This window comes from Helianthus annuus, chromosome 4, assembly GCF_002127325.2.
Source record: "Helianthus annuus cultivar XRQ/B chromosome 4, HanXRQr2.0-SUNRISE, whole genome shotgun sequence".
NCBI lineage: Eukaryota > Viridiplantae > Streptophyta > Magnoliopsida > Asterales > Asteraceae > Helianthus > Helianthus annuus.
In genome coordinates, this window is record NC_035436.2 from 185649882 (window position 1) to 185667555 (window position 17674).

At 37.1% G+C, this 17674-nt stretch overlaps 1 protein-coding gene and 1 pseudogene across 1 annotated transcript; both read right to left on the reverse strand.

Moving 5' to 3' along the window:
• Positions 1-7222, reverse strand: part of LOC110934009 — a 42279-nt pseudogene extending 35057 nt beyond the window's left edge.
• A 5972-nt stretch (positions 7223-13194) lies between these two features.
• LOC110937487 (cationic amino acid transporter 9, chloroplastic) lies at positions 13195-16589 on the reverse strand. Its single transcript, XM_022179911.2, has 8 exons — positions 16215-16589; positions 15311-15720; positions 14962-15138; positions 14645-14869; positions 14392-14568; positions 14087-14308; positions 13927-14016; positions 13195-13559 (listed from the first exon to the last, which is right to left on the reverse strand). The coding sequence occupies exons 1-8, from the start codon at positions 16423-16425 to the stop codon at positions 13416-13418; spliced, it is 1656 nt and encodes a 551-aa protein (XP_022035603.1). The 5' UTR covers positions 16426-16589; the 3' UTR covers positions 13195-13415.
• Positions 16590-17674: the final 1085 nt, after the last annotated feature.

A 17674-nucleotide genomic window follows, 5' to 3' on the forward strand; every position in this document is an offset into this window, starting at 1 on the left:
TTCGTCTCTCTGCTGTACGAAAGTACTGACCTGTTCACGGACTTCCTCCTGTGCCCTCATTCATATGAAAATCAAGTTCCTCATCAATAAGTGATTCTATCACATAGGGCTTGTTTTCAAATCAAAATAAGTGAGAATCTCACATCATATACGGTCAAACAGATGATAATCGGTATACTCACCGGTAAGATGAACCCTCGTGCATACCTTGATACGGGAATGTGTCGTGATGTGGATGAACACCGGTCGGTAAGTATAAATCATACCTTAACGTATCCCCTCGCCATGACTACATCTGATAAGTTGAGCTTAAGTGGACAACAATACCGATAATTGTTAGAGGATGCTTATCTTAATGTTAACTAACTGAACAACAAGAGCGTTTTGGCATGACCGTACACTGATATGATTCTCTTACCCTCGAAACTTGCAAAAAGAATGTCTGTATATATTTATTTACTGCTTTCAGTCTTTACATTTGAAATATTCAAAAATACCAAAAAGATTTTAGGTGTGTTTTAATATAAACTTTATAAAAGCTAAAAAGATTTTATTTCTATTTTACTTTCGATCGTACGATGTTGGATCTCAAGTCTTCGTTACCTGAAACCTTACTGAAAACCGAATTGACTAAATCTTCATAAGCGGTCGAAATTTGAAAATTTTGAAGGTTAGAAACTAAAATTGATAAATTTGTTAAACTTTCAAACTGTCGGACGGTGTTTGATTGTGACATGGTCATTCGTGTGTCACTTGTTTATGATAACTATATTCCAAGCAGTTGTTCTCATTACGCGTTTAGATTTCTTGCATGTGCAGATTCTAAAGGCAAGGAGAACATGGTCGATGACAAGCTTCGGAATGAAGACACGACGTGAAGGCACTCAAATGATGAAGATGATCGAGTTGTCGCGGACCATCATCAACACCACAAGGATCTCAAGCATTAATGGTCAAGTCAGTCACGAGCATAACTCAAGGGGGAGCTTATGTTAAGGGGGAGTTTGTCAACACACTTCCTACATGATACGGGTAGTTTGTTGATACACTTTCTGCTTTCAAGACGTGAAGACTTTGAAGATCCTCCGACATTGAAGACTTGAAAGGACGTCAGAGACTTGAAGACACAAAGATCGAGACAAAGCTACAGCCAAGGGGGAGTTTGTTGGTGCACTTGTGTCTGTACTTTGTCTGTATTCAGTCACGATAAAACGATGTCCTTTGTTAGTCTTGTAAGTTTGACCAAGTCAACCATCCTCCTGGTTTGACTTGGCCAAACAGTTGGTACATGATTGTAACATGTCTGTGTCGAAGGATGACTCATCGAAGGATAGTTTAGATCCTTCGATGAGCTCGAAAGATGAACCTTCGATTGATGTTGATGGACCTCGATAGATCATCCTTCGAGATATATGTAGATCCTTCGACAGATTTCAGATCGATAGATGATCCTTCGATCAATCTATCTGATCCTTCGACCAGACAATCTGTGACGGGTATATATACCCATGTAGTGTGTTCACTTCATATAAAAGACATAGACACTAGCAGAGAAACATTTCTGTGAGAACACACACACACTTTGAGAGTTTGCAAAACAGATTTGTAAACATTGAGCTTGTAACCGAACCTTTCATACGTATTAATACAAGTGGTGTTAATCGGTGAATATTGTGTGTCTTGTGTTTGTGCTTGTTTCATCTCGGTTTGCACTCTAGCTTGGATTCCACACTTGCTAGTGTGTTTATCATAACAAGGTTAAGGTTTGACCTCATCCTCCGAGGGACCTACAATTACCACAACGATAATCTTTCTATGACAATGATTAGACAATAATCACTATAATCTGGTTCAAGATGAACTCAGACCCTATATACGGAACCATCTAATCGTCACACACTAGAGAGACGTGAACTTGTAAAAAATCTCTGAATGTGATCTCTTTGCGATCTGTGAAGTGTTATATTTTAATAACCAGACTTTCAAAAGCCGCCAACCTATCTAGACAAAAGCCCAACAGCTGCATATCTCCGGCCCATCTGATTAAACAGCAGCCCATCACTTCTTTAGTAGCCCAACACTTTGTACAAGTCCATTTCCTCATGACAAACAAAACATTATTATTATATACTATTATTTGGTAACACTTCGATGCAAGTTAGTGTTGTATTCTAGGCTTTCTTAGTATTTTATTCATTAAAAGCATTATACTTTGTGCTTTATTGCTTGTACAAATGGCTTTATTTATATACTATAATTTAAAAGATATGTAAGCTTATGGACTATGGTGTTTGTACTTGATGCTCCATTAGTGTTATTTGTTTCTTTGGCTTGTACTTTATATTAATGGTTTTGTAAAGTTTTGTGTTGGGTACACGTGGCTTCTGAGGTGTCCCTCTCTTCTACATTTGTCCTCTATTTTAGGATTCATCTCCTCTTAGGTGGTTTCAATATTAAATGTTTTGAGAAACGACGGTGGGGTCTCTAGAGAGAGAAACAAAGCAAAAGGGTGTTGTCTTGATGTTGTGGTCGGCTTTCCGGCCACCCATAGCGGCGGTGGACCTGTGCGATCTTCTCTATATCTTTTTTTAGCCGACAGCCATTTGCGTGACCTATTAAGGTCTGGTTTTGTACATATAGAATAGGGTTTTTAGAGAGAGAAACATCTCCGTATTTTCCGACAGCATTCTGGCTGTCTATGGCGGCGGCGGGGGTTGTATGACATTCTAACTCTCTCTCTTTTTCGTTATACTGGATGAAGTATATTCAATGTTCTTGGATGGAAACCTTTGGCAATAGGCTTTGTATGGCTGGCGGTTTATGTGTGTTCAATGATGATGGTTGTTTTTTAGAATCCTGATGATGGTTGTTTTTTGGGTGGTTTCGATGCTATGACGTCGAGTTACTGTTTGTTGAATCGATGATGATGATGATGCTGGTGCATCTGAGTTCTTTTTGGTTTGCGAAATCGATGACGATGATGGAACCGTCATCTAAGACAAACAAAAGCATGGTGAATAGACGCCGTAAATACACCGAACCACACACGTACGTTGCGCTACGTTAACTCGCAAAATTTAGAACGAAGCGTATAACAGAACGTAAAATCGTTAAACCACACACACAAACCCTAATTGTCTAAAACATTTTCTCCTCTAATTTAATTTTTGATCTTGCCTTTTATTGGATTCTTTTGATTTTCATCGAGTTGGATTGTGTTTGATTTTTGAATTTGATTGGTTTGGTTTCTCATTTCTGTGGCTGAGATGATTTGGGTCATATTTGGCTGTAGTCATGGTTTTCTTTGTGTTGTTGTTGAGTAATCTGTGTTAGTTAAAGAAAGCATGAAGGAGGTATATGTTCATTCAAATTTTTAGTGATGATAGAAAGTAAAAGTGAGTTGCAGAAAGTGGTGTAAAAGATAAACAGGGGAAGGTTAAAACAATGTCAGGTGCTTACATGACTTCTTGGGACTCAACAAAGAAAAGTCAAACTAATTTACCAAAAGATAGTAGTACTAATAAGCTTGGGCTCTTGTGGGCATCTCTAATTTCATAATTTGGCAGTGGAACTTTAGGTTATTTCGGTGTATTGGATATGTTATATCATTTGGGGCGAGACTTGGAAATTGACAGTTGAGATTTAAAGCAAGAGAAAGTCAATATGTTCACATGAATAAAATGGGTCATCAAATTAAATCCTAGATGTTTAAAAGATGTGAACCATAATAGTTTTCTAAGGTTCGACGCCGCCGCAACGCGCGGCGGGTCAAAACCCTAGTTATAAGTATAAAAATGAACAAGAAGATACATAAATGTAACACCATTTATATTTTAAGTGTAACATTTTAACACTATGGGTAAAATAAGAGATGCATATGCAAGAGTTGAAACACTATAACGGTATAGAATTCCAGCAACAAAACCACAATAAGCAATCACGGTAATGCACAATTCCTTCCATCCTCTTTGATACTTGACTATCATCCCAACGAAGTGTCATGACGCATGCTGCCACAACTGAATAACCCGTCTGCATCAAATTATACAGTCTTGTTGAAAACATACAAAACAATGTGTAGTGTTTTCTATGCACAAAAAATTATAAGACTATATACGAGTGATCCAACTGAGAGAATATGTGACAACATAGTCATGTTTAACAGTCCAACCAACATACACACAACAATTCCAACCCAGATTTGAGAGTGAATTGGAGTGTGTCATGCTGGATGAACTTTAGCAAATATTGCAGGTAATAACCCATCTCTTCTAATCCTAAGATACAAGCGAGACCGCACTACAAGTAAATTTTAGTCATCTAGACATTTAAGCGACAAAATAATACAGCAATATTCATACCTGAACATAAAGGCCAACCAGTAGAGTTGTTGTTAGCCCAGCAATTGCACGAATGCTGATTAAGACCGACACAAAGTTTAATCCTTTGGATTTAAAAGCCTCAGCCAAGGGAGCATCTTCACCAAGTAGTTTATAAGGTACCATACCCGTAATAACTAAACAAACACCTATGTATAATACAACACATACAAGAAGGCTCGCGATGATGCCTATTGGTATGTCTCCCTGAGAGTATCAAGTATAAGAAAACTTGCATAACTGAATAAAATATTTTAAAAAAATCAAGATCTAGTTTTATGATTACCTGTGGTCTTTTACATTCTTCGGCTGAATTAGCAACCAAATCAAATCGAACACATGCAAATAGAGCGACAGTGGCTCCGGTTAACATGGATTTAGAACCGTTTGGAGCAAAAGGTGACCAGTTTGAAACATCAACCTCAAAAGCACCGATGATGATGACCACAAGAACAATAGTTACCTGTCATGAGCCAGAAAAAAAAAAGATTATAACTCTACAATCATCAAAGGCTAATAATAAAGGTTACTCAAACTTAACTGGATGACCTTGGTAATGGTCATGATAGTATTTATTTACTAGTGTAGACTCTACAATCGTCATATAAGTGTTGTAATCTGTGACGAAAAAAAATTGTGTAGGAAATTTCTGTAGAAAATTGTCCCCTTTTCTAGTAGTGCACCACGGCATAACATTATAGCCAAAATTACTAGAAGAATCGGTGCCAATATGTTTATAGATAACTGTAACCCCTGCAATTAAAATGTGTTAGCAATACTTGTTAGAACTTACACGATATGCAGAGCCGATTAAAGATGAGAATTGGCACCGAAAATAAAACTGAAACGACTTGGATTCTCTTGGAATCGTGATACACTTTCAGATCAAACATTTGATGGTACACTCAAAGATTTGATCGGATAAGACCAAGAGTCGTCAAGAACGAATTTGATTTTTGATGCGAAGTACAAATCCCGTACCCTTTCTGTTCGTAATCTTCGACCAAGGAAAACCGTTTTTTCTTTTTCTCTCCTGATAGTGTGCGTCCCCCCACCAATTCTTATGGATTTCTTGTTTTGAAACAAAACACCCCAAAAGGCCAAAACCCATGGATCCATTACTAGTGGCCCACTCATTATCATAGTTGTGTATTGTTTTAATAAAACAAACATATATCATTTTCAGCCCAACACATAAAATTGATAACATGTGTATGATCAGGCCCATCAAATATATATAATTGAAAGTAGAAATCGATAAAACGCTAAACCTTATTAAATTAAAACGAGCATGCACTCCCGCATCTCCTAACTCGTTTAATATTTAATAAGATTAACTTGGTCGACAAGTTAATCCAATATCACCAAAATCCGTTGATAACACTAAAATTACCAACATTCCTCCCCCATTTTAGTGATATCCATGATTAACTTAAAACACTTCTCAACAAACACAAACTTATGCATAAATGAAATATCGCGACGATTGAATTTCACATTAGTATATTACACATTCCAAATATTCGAATATTAGGGTGTCGCTATGGATTGAACCCTTTCTATTCATAATGAATACATGAAGATAATATACACATAAGTTCACAAATTCATATGTTCTTACTTGACACAATATTTTACTAGCCTGTGTCCTATCCTTCAAAGAGTATATCAAAGCCAAGTCCAAGCTTCTTGAAGCGGCTAAACTTCATACTCTTATAGGTAGTTCTTTTATTCTCGCACCTGCAAATGCAATTTTTCAAAGAACTATTAAGAAGTTATACTTCAACCTCCTTTATCTTGCAGTCTGAACACAACCATGGGATGATTCTAATCATGTGTTCCAATATCTCTATGACAAGCTTTCCACATTGAATTCTGCATCTAACGTTGTATTAGATGGGAATTGGGTATCTTGACATAGGATATTAAAGTGTGGACTTTAAACTCATCCCTATGACTGATTTATTCACGAGATCTCTCCTAACTCTTTAGTTAGTTAATCAGCCAAATTAAACTCAGATCTTAAAAATTCCACAGATATCACTTTATGCATGATGAGCTCATGAATCATGCTATGTATAACACATAACCGTCTAGACTTTCCATTATACACCTGACTATAATCCTTAGTCAGCACTATCAGACCTGATAGATATTAGTGATATCGGTTTTGACCACAAAGAATCTCAAAGATCAAATTTCTTAGCCATTCAGCTTCTTTGCCAGCTGCTGCTAAAACTACAAATTCATATTCCATTGTAGAATTTGTGAGCAAGTCAGCTTCTTTGAAGCCTATGAGATAGCACCTCCAACAAGTAGGAATACCATCCATTTAGTTATACAACTTGCATCAGAATACCCTTCTAAAACTGAAGGAAAACTTTAATAACACAAACCATAGATCATGGTTCTTTTCAGGCATTCAAACAATTTATTTACCGCTTGCCAATGCCAAGTACCTGGATTACCGGTAAATTTACTCAATATCCCAAAACATATGCTATATCAGACCTTGTACAAATCATAACATACATTAGGCATCCATCGCTTTATATACTTCATCTGTGAAATTTATTCACCTTAATTACGCAAAAGTCAGATATTAGGACCTAGAGGAGTATTAACCGGATAACAAAGTAATTGAATTTCTTCCACACCTTCTCTATGTAATGAAACTGTATATTAATATACTCTTGTTCCTCCATCTTATCCTTGTTCATAGGATGACAACATCCTCCTCCAAATCCTATATACCAATCGATTACTCCTTTACCAGAGGAATCAAGATTGCTACATAAATAATTATCTGCTTGGTTCAGAAAGAACCCGTTAGATAGGATCATCTCAACAATGCTTGTTTAAGGTTTTGCTCAGGAGTTGATCATCTTCAATATTAAAATAATATATTGATCCTGATGTCCAACTTAACTCCTAGTCCTTTCAACTAAATAAAGATGAAAGTCAGACCCAAAATACTTAGTTATTCTTTTCCTCATGCTTTTTCTAGGTTGAGAACGAATAGATACACTGTCATTACCAGCAGCTGATGCTTTATCAGAATCAACGACATTCTCAATAGGATCAGAAGCCCTATTATGAGAATTACGGATGATATACCTTGATTCTATGACAGTTTTTACACACACTCAGTCATTAATTCTAAGACATAGAACCAATAGGCTTATGAATTTTAGCATAGCATATGAATATATACTCTATTCCTTTCTCACCTAAACTCTTTCTTTTAGGTTCAGTAAGATGCACAATAGCACTACCACCCCCAAAATATTAGATAACTCAATTCCAGGCTTATGTATCTAAATTTATTAAGGGCAGTCTAATTCCTTTTATTAGGAACCCTATGTAGTTAACACTAGGCTATTAACATAGCCTAAAACCTTTCACATAGACATGAATGAGATAACACAGATTTAACCATTTTTAATAAAATACTCCATGTCAAACAAAAGTAACAAGGCATGCTTCGCAATAGAAATATACACGAGTTAATATATCAAAGTGGCTCAAACTCTTCCAACTAAAAGAACCACTAATTTAATACCATTCAAGAGAATAAAGATGCGACTCTAATTATCCCGTTCAGTCCAGATATCAAACATACCAATTAGCCTTATTTCATTCATATTGCATATAAGATGATATAATTTAACATCAATTTCCTTTATTTTGCTACCTAGTTCTTGTTTGTGTTTCAACAAACACCTAGTGAACAGATTACCTTTAGTCATATATGATGCTTGTTTTATAAAATCATCTACCACATATATAGAAGGCGTTCATACAAATCATGTTTTCCATGTCACACATTCCAGATTATTTACAATATGAGAACTCACCTTATAGATAGTTAATCAAACATTACTATGAGTTAGATACGAAATTAGTAGGAACATAACAAGTATCATGTTAACATAATTCTTTAATCATACATAAGGACAAAACCGACAACCTTCAAAACGACTCTTGTAACGCACAAGACAATACAACCGCAACGGTGAACCCTACGCGCCGAGCACGTAAAATTCCGCCATACTTACCCGGTTCAATTCACATATATGATCCGTTAAACAAACAGATCACAAGTGATCTCGGTTTCTATCAAAGCACGTTACTTGTTCATGCTTCAGCACATAAAATTTATGCATAAAAGGAAATAACTTATCTGTAATTTGAGACGATCACACGCAAGAAGGCCATTGTTCCTTCAGTTTGTATCAAGAAATAACCCATTAAACGCTCAATGATTGTAAGACCGCGTGTTTCCCTTCTTTGATTTCCTCTTGCTAATTACAACACTCCACGGGTTTTTCTTCTGCTCGTTATTTACGCACAAGTGTCGTTTTTGGTTTCACTTCGGTTGACAAACACACAACAAAATCCCATGTGCCAACGACCAAATATCAAATCACTACTTATATGTGTGTGTAAAAGAACCTTCAATGATCACAACGTACACCCATGTATGTCCTCATGCACCACATAAACACACATGTCTATATGTGTGAGAGATATAAATAAATAGAAGTATGTCTCTGCACATGCAGATTCATCCCATGGGTTATATATAGACCAAAAGATATGTATCTGTATGTAGACACACACATATATATGCAACCATCGATGACTCCCATTTAGAGCAACCCAAACAACTTATGTCCATGCCATGTATTTAGTGAATGAGGAACACATATACGCAAGCCTATGTGTATATGCTTGATCACGCGAAAAAGATCCCATGCGCAGGTCCGATTCGGCGAGAAAAAGAAACAACCGGCACTTGTTGTGTCATTGATTTTCGTGGGGTTGTCGAACCCGGTTTCGATGTCCGCCGTGCCAGCCGCGAGGCTCACTGTGTCCTCCCTTCGAGCAGTAGAGAAACCATGACATCAATCACTTCTTATCTTTTCCTATCTAGTTATAGTCGAACCAAAATTAACTGACAACATCCCCGATCGAGGCCGACATTTCAAACAAAATCGAGGCTGTCCGTCATCACTAAACCATCAAAGCACGCAACCAACTATTATCCGATTCAGCCATGAACGCTGAAATAGCTTCTTCTTTTCGTCTCGATTGAATACGACCGAAAAGCACCATACAAATCTTTCTTATTTAGGAATTTGCAAATCCACAAGAACCCGAATTCAATTGTTAATTGAAATTCAAAACTAACAAATTCGTACTAGTTAGCCGAACCGTGAACCCCTTCACAAATCAACCAGACCCAATTCTTTCTATAAAACCGCATATAGATAAGTCTATATCCTGAAGCCTAAAGGTCGACATATAGTCCCATACCAAACTCACGGATGATTTAATAAGTATCATCACTTACAAGTTACTGGGTAATTGTGAAATTCACCACCAAAAAGCCAAAACACCATATATTATAATATGTGATCACTAGATTACTATTATTAATTTTCTTTTCCTTTGTTGAAAAGTTCGTAAATACATGAACCCAACTTCAAGATTTAAAACACATGATCACTTAGATCTGTCGCCGTTTCAAATAATCGGGTGCAATTGGCAATTAGATTTAGAAAATACGTTTAAAAAACGGATGCAATTCGCAGTTAGATTCAGAAAATAAACAAGTAACCGAAATGTTTGATTTTTGTTAGAACTTACACGATATGCAGAGCCGATTAAAGATGAGAATTGGCACCGAAAATAAAACTGAAACGACTTGGATTCTCTTGGAATCGTGATACACTTTCAGATCAAACATTTGATGGTACACTCAAAGATTTGATCGGATAAGACCAAGAGTCGTCAAGAACGAATTTGATTTTTGATGAGAAGTACAAAACTACAAATCCCGTACCCTTTCTGTTCGTAATCTTCCACCAAGGAAAACCGTTTTTTCTTTTTCTCTCCTGATAGTGTGCGTCCCCCCACCAATTCTTATGGATTTCTTGTTTTGAAACAAAACACCCCAAAAGGTCAAAACCCATGGATCCATTACTAGTGGCCCACTCATTATCATAGTTGTGTATTGTTTTAATAAAACAAACATATATCATTTTCAGCCCAACACATAAAATTGATAACATGTGTATGATCAGGCCCATCAAATATATATAATTGAAAGTAGAAATGGATAAAACGCTAAACCTTATTAAATTAAAACGAGCATGCACTCCCGCATCTCCTAACTCGTTTAATATTTAATAAGATTAATTTGGTCGACAAGTTAATCCAATATCACCAAAATCCGTTGATAACACTAAAATTACCAACAATACTCAAGATTGAATCATCGTTGATGACACGAATTCATACCAATAATCATTATTTTAAGAATTATGTATCATTATTTTGAGGTAAATAAGTACTAAATAAAGATAACTCAGGTTACAGATTGCACGGTTTAAATCAGGAAAACTAATACTATTTATGAAAGTTTGAATTATGTAATATATGAAATATGATAATATTTAACAGCTTTATAAAATTTTGAGTTATTTAACATAGGCAAATTTTGGATTTGGTCCTGGATAATTATAGTGAAAACGATTTTAAAACGGTGCAATTTAGGTTTTTTTTAACGGAAAATTTGGATCACGAGCGTAACCACCCGATTATATCCATCTCCACTAGGCATAATGCCTATAAACCAATTCAGGAGGAAACCCAATAAATATGAGAAAACCCCCTTGTAGGAATCGAACCCACGACCTATGGTCCCAAAGTCTTATCTCACCTTCAAGATGCCACTAGGCTATAAAGTTATTTGCGGTGCAATTTAAATTAACATTCGATAACGAGATGCTACACCCTCAAATCACTTTAATCTAATGCAATATTATTTTCAAGATTGTCAAAATTGAATTAGAGCAAAAGAAAATAAGTAAGAAAAAATATATACACACACAAAGTCTTGAGCTTGGGGTTTGTTCTTTTTGAAAAACACCAAATGAAAATACAATGGATTAGACATTAGTGGGCTGAAATTATAGAATTAACTATGGTGGGCTTATACAATTAATTATCGTGGGCTCATATGTTGGCTGGCTTGCACATAAAATCAATGGAGGAAGCAGGTTGCTAGCTTGGCTGGACCAAGAGCTGCCGCCTGTTAGAAATATAGCTATAGTGGGCTCATAATTAAACTATTTGGAAGTAGAGTTGCACAAACGGGTATTTTTAATAACCAGTTTATATTTCTCGTTTTAAGGGTTAAAACCGGTTATTGCTATAATCGGTTCGGTTCCGAATATTTTTTACCAAAAAAACCATATCCTATGTGCCTGCTTCCGGGTAAGGTTCGGTTCCGGTTCTTAAGAAATCATCATCAGCGTACTCAGTAAATCCCACTAATAGCAAAGCTAAGGTAGGGTCTGAGGAGGGTAAGATGTAGACAGTCTTACCTCTACCCCGTAGGAATAGAGAGGCTGTTTCCAGTGAGACCCCCGGCTCGATAGTAGTTTTGCATCAAGCCTTGGACATAAGGCACATAACACTCAACAATTGAGACAATTGCCGATTAGTGCATGTACCTCCTTGTCTTTCGGCTATCAAAGCTACCACATGATGCATGATTAACTATCCCCTCTTTTAACGTTATTTTCACGAAGTTAGTAAAATAACGTTAAAATTAATGCACTTTCACTTTTGCCCCCCGAGCGCCCACACATATTGTCGGGTTTTTTATACCCTATTTCCGAGTTTTTTAGTTCTACATTTTCGTTATTTTAATACTCTATTGCGTTTTTATTACTCTATTTTCTCGTATTTTTTGTTTACTATTATTAAATATGCATTGTATATGTAAGAAAAATTAAAATAAATGCACTAACATAAATTTAAAAGAAAGATATCAGAATCATGTATTGGGTATAGCCTAGTATAATCGGTTCCGGTTCCGGCTCTTGGCCGGTTTCGGATAATAATCGGGTATGATCGGTTCCGGTTTCGGTTCCAAGTATCGAGATCAAAATGCATACTCTATCTATACCCTACGGGTAGGATCGGTTACAGTTTCGGGTATAGAATACCTGAGTATTAAAAAAACTGGTTCTGGGTTTTTTTTACCAAGTCCGGTTTTTTGTGCACCTCTATCTGCAAGACAGTTTGTTTCTCTCCATCTTAATCAAGACTTTGGTTTTATTATTTTCATTGCAAGACTTTAATCTCTTATGTGTTTATAAACAATTGAACAGTAACTTTTTTTTTAAATGTTACTTTCATTAGAAACACGCTAGCAAGAAGCTGAAAAAACATAATATCCACTTACAACTCAAACGGGCATCAATCTTTCCAAGAAAGATTATTACACAAAGAACCATTTTAATCCAAATATACGCTAAAGACTTAACCTTAATCTTTCCAAAAAAATATTATTATACGAAGAACGATTTTAATCCAAATATACGCTAAAGACTTAACCTTTTTCAAAACTATAGCTATTGAACGAGCACAAGTCTCGAAACTCAAACGCAAAGATATCCAACTATGAATAATATATGAACGCAGTTTAATCGCATCATCAGATTGTGGTGTTGGAGTTTACCCAAACAGTTGATACATGAAACAAAGCCCTAAAATAAAACCGAATCACGACAATAGAAAAAGATTTGACCAAACCGGAAAACTTTCTTTTACCAAACTCGAACCTAACACAAATCGAATCCATGAAACCCTGAATCTGAAAAGGTGATGTGGTGACAAGAGGTTGGGATGGTGATCCAGGTTGTGGTGGCCGAACGTGCGTTGGTAGCATGACATTGGCCGTGTTGGTCAAAGATATGTGCAATGAATTGCATACAACACTCTGCAAGTGGATCAAGGATGATGCACATACATACTATAAAATGATCACTATAGGCTGTAAAAAGATTTCAGGTTTTCAAAGGCACCACTCCTAACAGAAATTTTACCAATCAACTTGACAAGATGATATGCTACAGATTTTACATTATGAGCACATATGTTTTTGCTCATGGGAAGAAATAAGATTACAACAATACACCTCAACGAATCAAATGCTCACATACAATATGCATAGAAGATTCATTCAGCTACAACTTCCGGTACTCTATGGTAATATATGGCATCGTCATTTGCAGCATTTGCATTATATTGCCCATAAAATGCGTATACAAAGACCGCGACAATGCTAAGGACAACAAATCTCACCCATGCTTCATAGTGAAGCTGCATATGGAAATTACAATCAGTCCATACAATTCGTGGTTTAAATAATCGGATAGTCCCCTGAGTAGATAGCAGGTAGGCTCCCTATGGTTTGTTATTTTGTTACTCGGATAGTGCCCTGAGTAGATGCAGTTAGTTTGGAAATAGTAGGTATGCTCCCTATGGTTTTGACATTTTGTTACTCGGATAGTCCCCTAGTAAATGTCAGGGGACTATCCGAGTAACAAAATGACAAACCATAGGGAGCATACCTGCTATTTCCAAAAGGTGGGGACTAAACGTGAAACCATAGGGACCATCTGGGCAATTAACTCTTTTTTTATAACTTTTGGCATATAAATATATTGAAAGGCTACAAAATACAAACCTGAGCGAAAAGGAATATGTTAAAGAAGATGCAAACCGCAGGCACTATTGGAACCCATGGGCACGAGAAGCCAGGTAGATCTCTATATACCTGCATGAAGATAATATGCCATTATATAATATACATTAATAGGCATCCATATGAGTTTGACTGCACTTACCTGTCTAAATTGAAGAGCTGCTGCTGCAAAGATTGCAATAGCTACGGGTAAAACAAGAAATATATACACAAGAGATGAAACACTGTAACGGTATAGAATTCCAGCAACAAAACCGCAACAAGCAATCACAGTAATGCACGTGATACCCTCCATCCGCTTTGAAACCTGACTATCATCCCAACGAAGTTTCATCACACATGCTGCCACAACTGAATAACCTGCCTGCATCAAATTATATATTCACGTTGAAAACATACTATAGAACGCGTAATGTTTTCTATGCACAAAGTTTCAGAAGACTATACCAGTGATCCGACTGAGAGAATATGTGACAGCACAGACACGTTTAACAGTCCAGCCAAAATAAATGCGACAATTCCAACCCAGATTTGAGAGTAAACTGGAGTGTGACGCGTTGGATGAACTTTAGCGAATACTGCAGGTAATAACCCGTCTCTTCCAAGCCCAAGATACAGGCGAGACTGATCATTAAGAAATAATAGAACGTTTGGTGAACCAGTACGGTTTGGTGACAAAATAATAGAACATGATTCTTACCTGAACATATAGGCCAACGAGTAGAGTTGTTGTGAGCCCGGCAATTGCACCAATGCTGATTAAGACCGATACGAAGTTTAACCCTTTGGATTTAAAAGCCTCAGCTAAGGGAGCATCTTCGCCGAGTAAATTATAAGGTACCATACCCGTAATAACTAAGCAAACACCTATGTATAATACAACACATACAAGAAGGCTCCCGATGATTCCTATTGGTAGGTCCCGCTGAAAGTATGAAGTATAGGAAAACTTGAATAACTGAATCAAATATAAAAATAATAATAATGATAATAAACAAGATCTAGTTTTACAATCACCTGCGGACTTTTAGATTCTTCGGCTGAATTAGCAACCGCATCAAATCCAACATATGCAAAATAAGCTACAGTGGCTCCAGTTAACATGGATTTAAAACCGTTTGGAGCAAAAGGTGACCAGTTTGAAGCATCAACCTCAAAAGCACCAACGATGATGACCACAAGAACAATAATTACCTGTCACGAGCCGGAAAAAAAGATTGTAACTCTGTAATCACTAAAGGATAATAATAATAATAATAATAATAATAATAATAATAATAATAATAATAATAATTATTATTATTATTATTATTATTATTATTATTATTATTATAAATAATAATAAAAGTAACTCAAACCGGATGACCTTGGTAATGGTCATGATAGTATTTACGAGTGTAGATTCTCCAACACCGCGGCATAATATTATAGTCAAAATTACTAGAAGGATTGGTGCCAATAGATTTATAGAAATAAACCCAAAGATATCATCGCTTCCATGTCCAACCCAATTTGGAATATTATCCTTGACGGATGGTATGAGCTCAAATATATTAATAACGTAGCTGGCTAAGCTCCGCGCTATACTAGCGGCACCAATATGATAATCCAGCATCATATGTGTAAACACAAGAAAAGCAGTGAGCTCATTAAAAGCTGTGTACGAGTACAAGTATGCTCCCCCAACGACTGCAGGAATGCGAGAGGCCAGCTCAGCATAACATAGAGCATTCAGAACACATGAAGCTCCTGCGAGTAGGAAGCTAATCGTAACTCCTGCAATGAAAAAGTGTTAGCAATACAAGTCATCTTGCTTCATTCCATCTAAGAGTGTCATAACACCACCAACTTGAATTTTGCCCCGACCCGATCCGAATATTCTAACCCTTGGTTGTGACAAATCTGACCACTAAAAAAAGGTGAACCCGCATAAAAAAAAAAAAAAAAAAAACCCTGAGTCCGCCACGTAATTATTGTTCTAAGAGGAATGTAACATTTAAATATCAGGCACAACCACACAGGAGACAGCTTAAATAACTTTTTCAAAGGTTTCCAAATTACCAGTATAACTTTAGTAACATTAGATAATGATGGTGTATTCATATGGCTAAAATATCCAATGCAGCCTATGCAGGGCTCTTCATCACATCAAATCTATAACTTCAAATTAATAAAGTAAAATCCAATAATAAAGCCAATTGGTTACATATTCATATACAGATTTCAAAATTAATGAAGTAAAAAGATTTCAATTAGCAAATGAAACTGACCTGGACCGGCATCACGAGCGACGGTGCCGGTGACGACGAAGATGCCGGCACCAATAGACGCACCGATGCCTAGAAGAACCAAGTCAAACGGTCCGAGACGGCGGACGAGACCTTGACCGGAGTTCGAACGGAGGACGTCGGATGATTTTCCTAAGGGTTTAGTTCTGAGAGCAGAAGAAGCAAACTGAGACAAAAATGAAGAACCACTCATATTGTAAGTGAATTTGTATAAAAAAAATGTTGCTGCTTCCGTCCCTCCGTCAAGTTCGCCGGAGAAGAGACGCTGGCGGTTGGCGGAAGATATCTGAATCTGCGCACATAATTAGAGTAAGTCAAATGGATGGTCAGTGTGTGGTTTGCTCAAACTACAAATTTGGTCCTTACAATCAAAGAAGTAGGCGAAGATGAACCGAAAGTAAAGGGTGGTAAGCGGATCCGCAAAGATGGACGAAGAAACAAGAAGAGACGTTAGCGATGACGTACGTGCATTATACTTTAAACAAGAAAAAAGGAAATCAACAAAGAGCAGATGGTTTTTGGAAAAAAGTTCTCGAACATTACAATCAAACTGTTGAAGAAAAAAGTTCTCGAACATTATTTAATGTTTTTTTTATTTTTTATTTAATGTAAAGTATTTTTAGTAATTTTTCAATTTAATTTTTTTTTTATGAAAGCAATTTCATTCCAATCATCAGGGCAAATTACATAAGGATAGCAGGTAGACGAGCAACAAACTGCGCCGCCATCCCTTTTTGAATAGAAAACCCCAATCTACTAAAAACAAAGCCTCGCCCCTGAGGGGTCGAAAAGTTGCTATGGACCACACGCTGAACTCTAGACAAGAACCGAACTGCCTCCGGCGCCAAGGAGCCGAACGTGTCAAACGCCAGGGGGACAAAGGCATGTTGATTATCCTCACAAGCTTTCGCGTGCTTTTCCACCTTCTTTGACTCTGCTTTCAGTACCGCTTGCCCCGCCACATATCCATTTTCCCGGAACCCGACTAGTGGGGATACACCTGTGAGATCGACACAAGCATGTTTCCCGCCCTCCCAACCAGAAACTAGCACGTCAGCTGGGCGTAGGGTGGATCTCCCCTCCGACGGGTCTGTAAGAAAATTAACCGGTGCCTCTTTCTTCGCCGAGATCCCTGCTCGTCTGAGAATATCCATTAACGCGTCTCGCACAAAGTCATGGCGATACTTAAACCCCGGCAACTCTCTACAGTGTAACGCATGCTCCCCGTATTTATCTAGGCATGCTTTACGGCAGACTGGGCAAGTTTCATCATTCGGGAACATGGGGATCATCAAACGGTACTTAAGGATTGACCGGTACTCCACCGCTGACATTCGTTGACCCAAACCTTCAATAGGAATAACAGTTAAGAAATCTTGAGCGTGAGGCCTCTGTAGGCATTCAATGACGGCTTTCTGGCAGGGTGACAAATGGAAATCTTC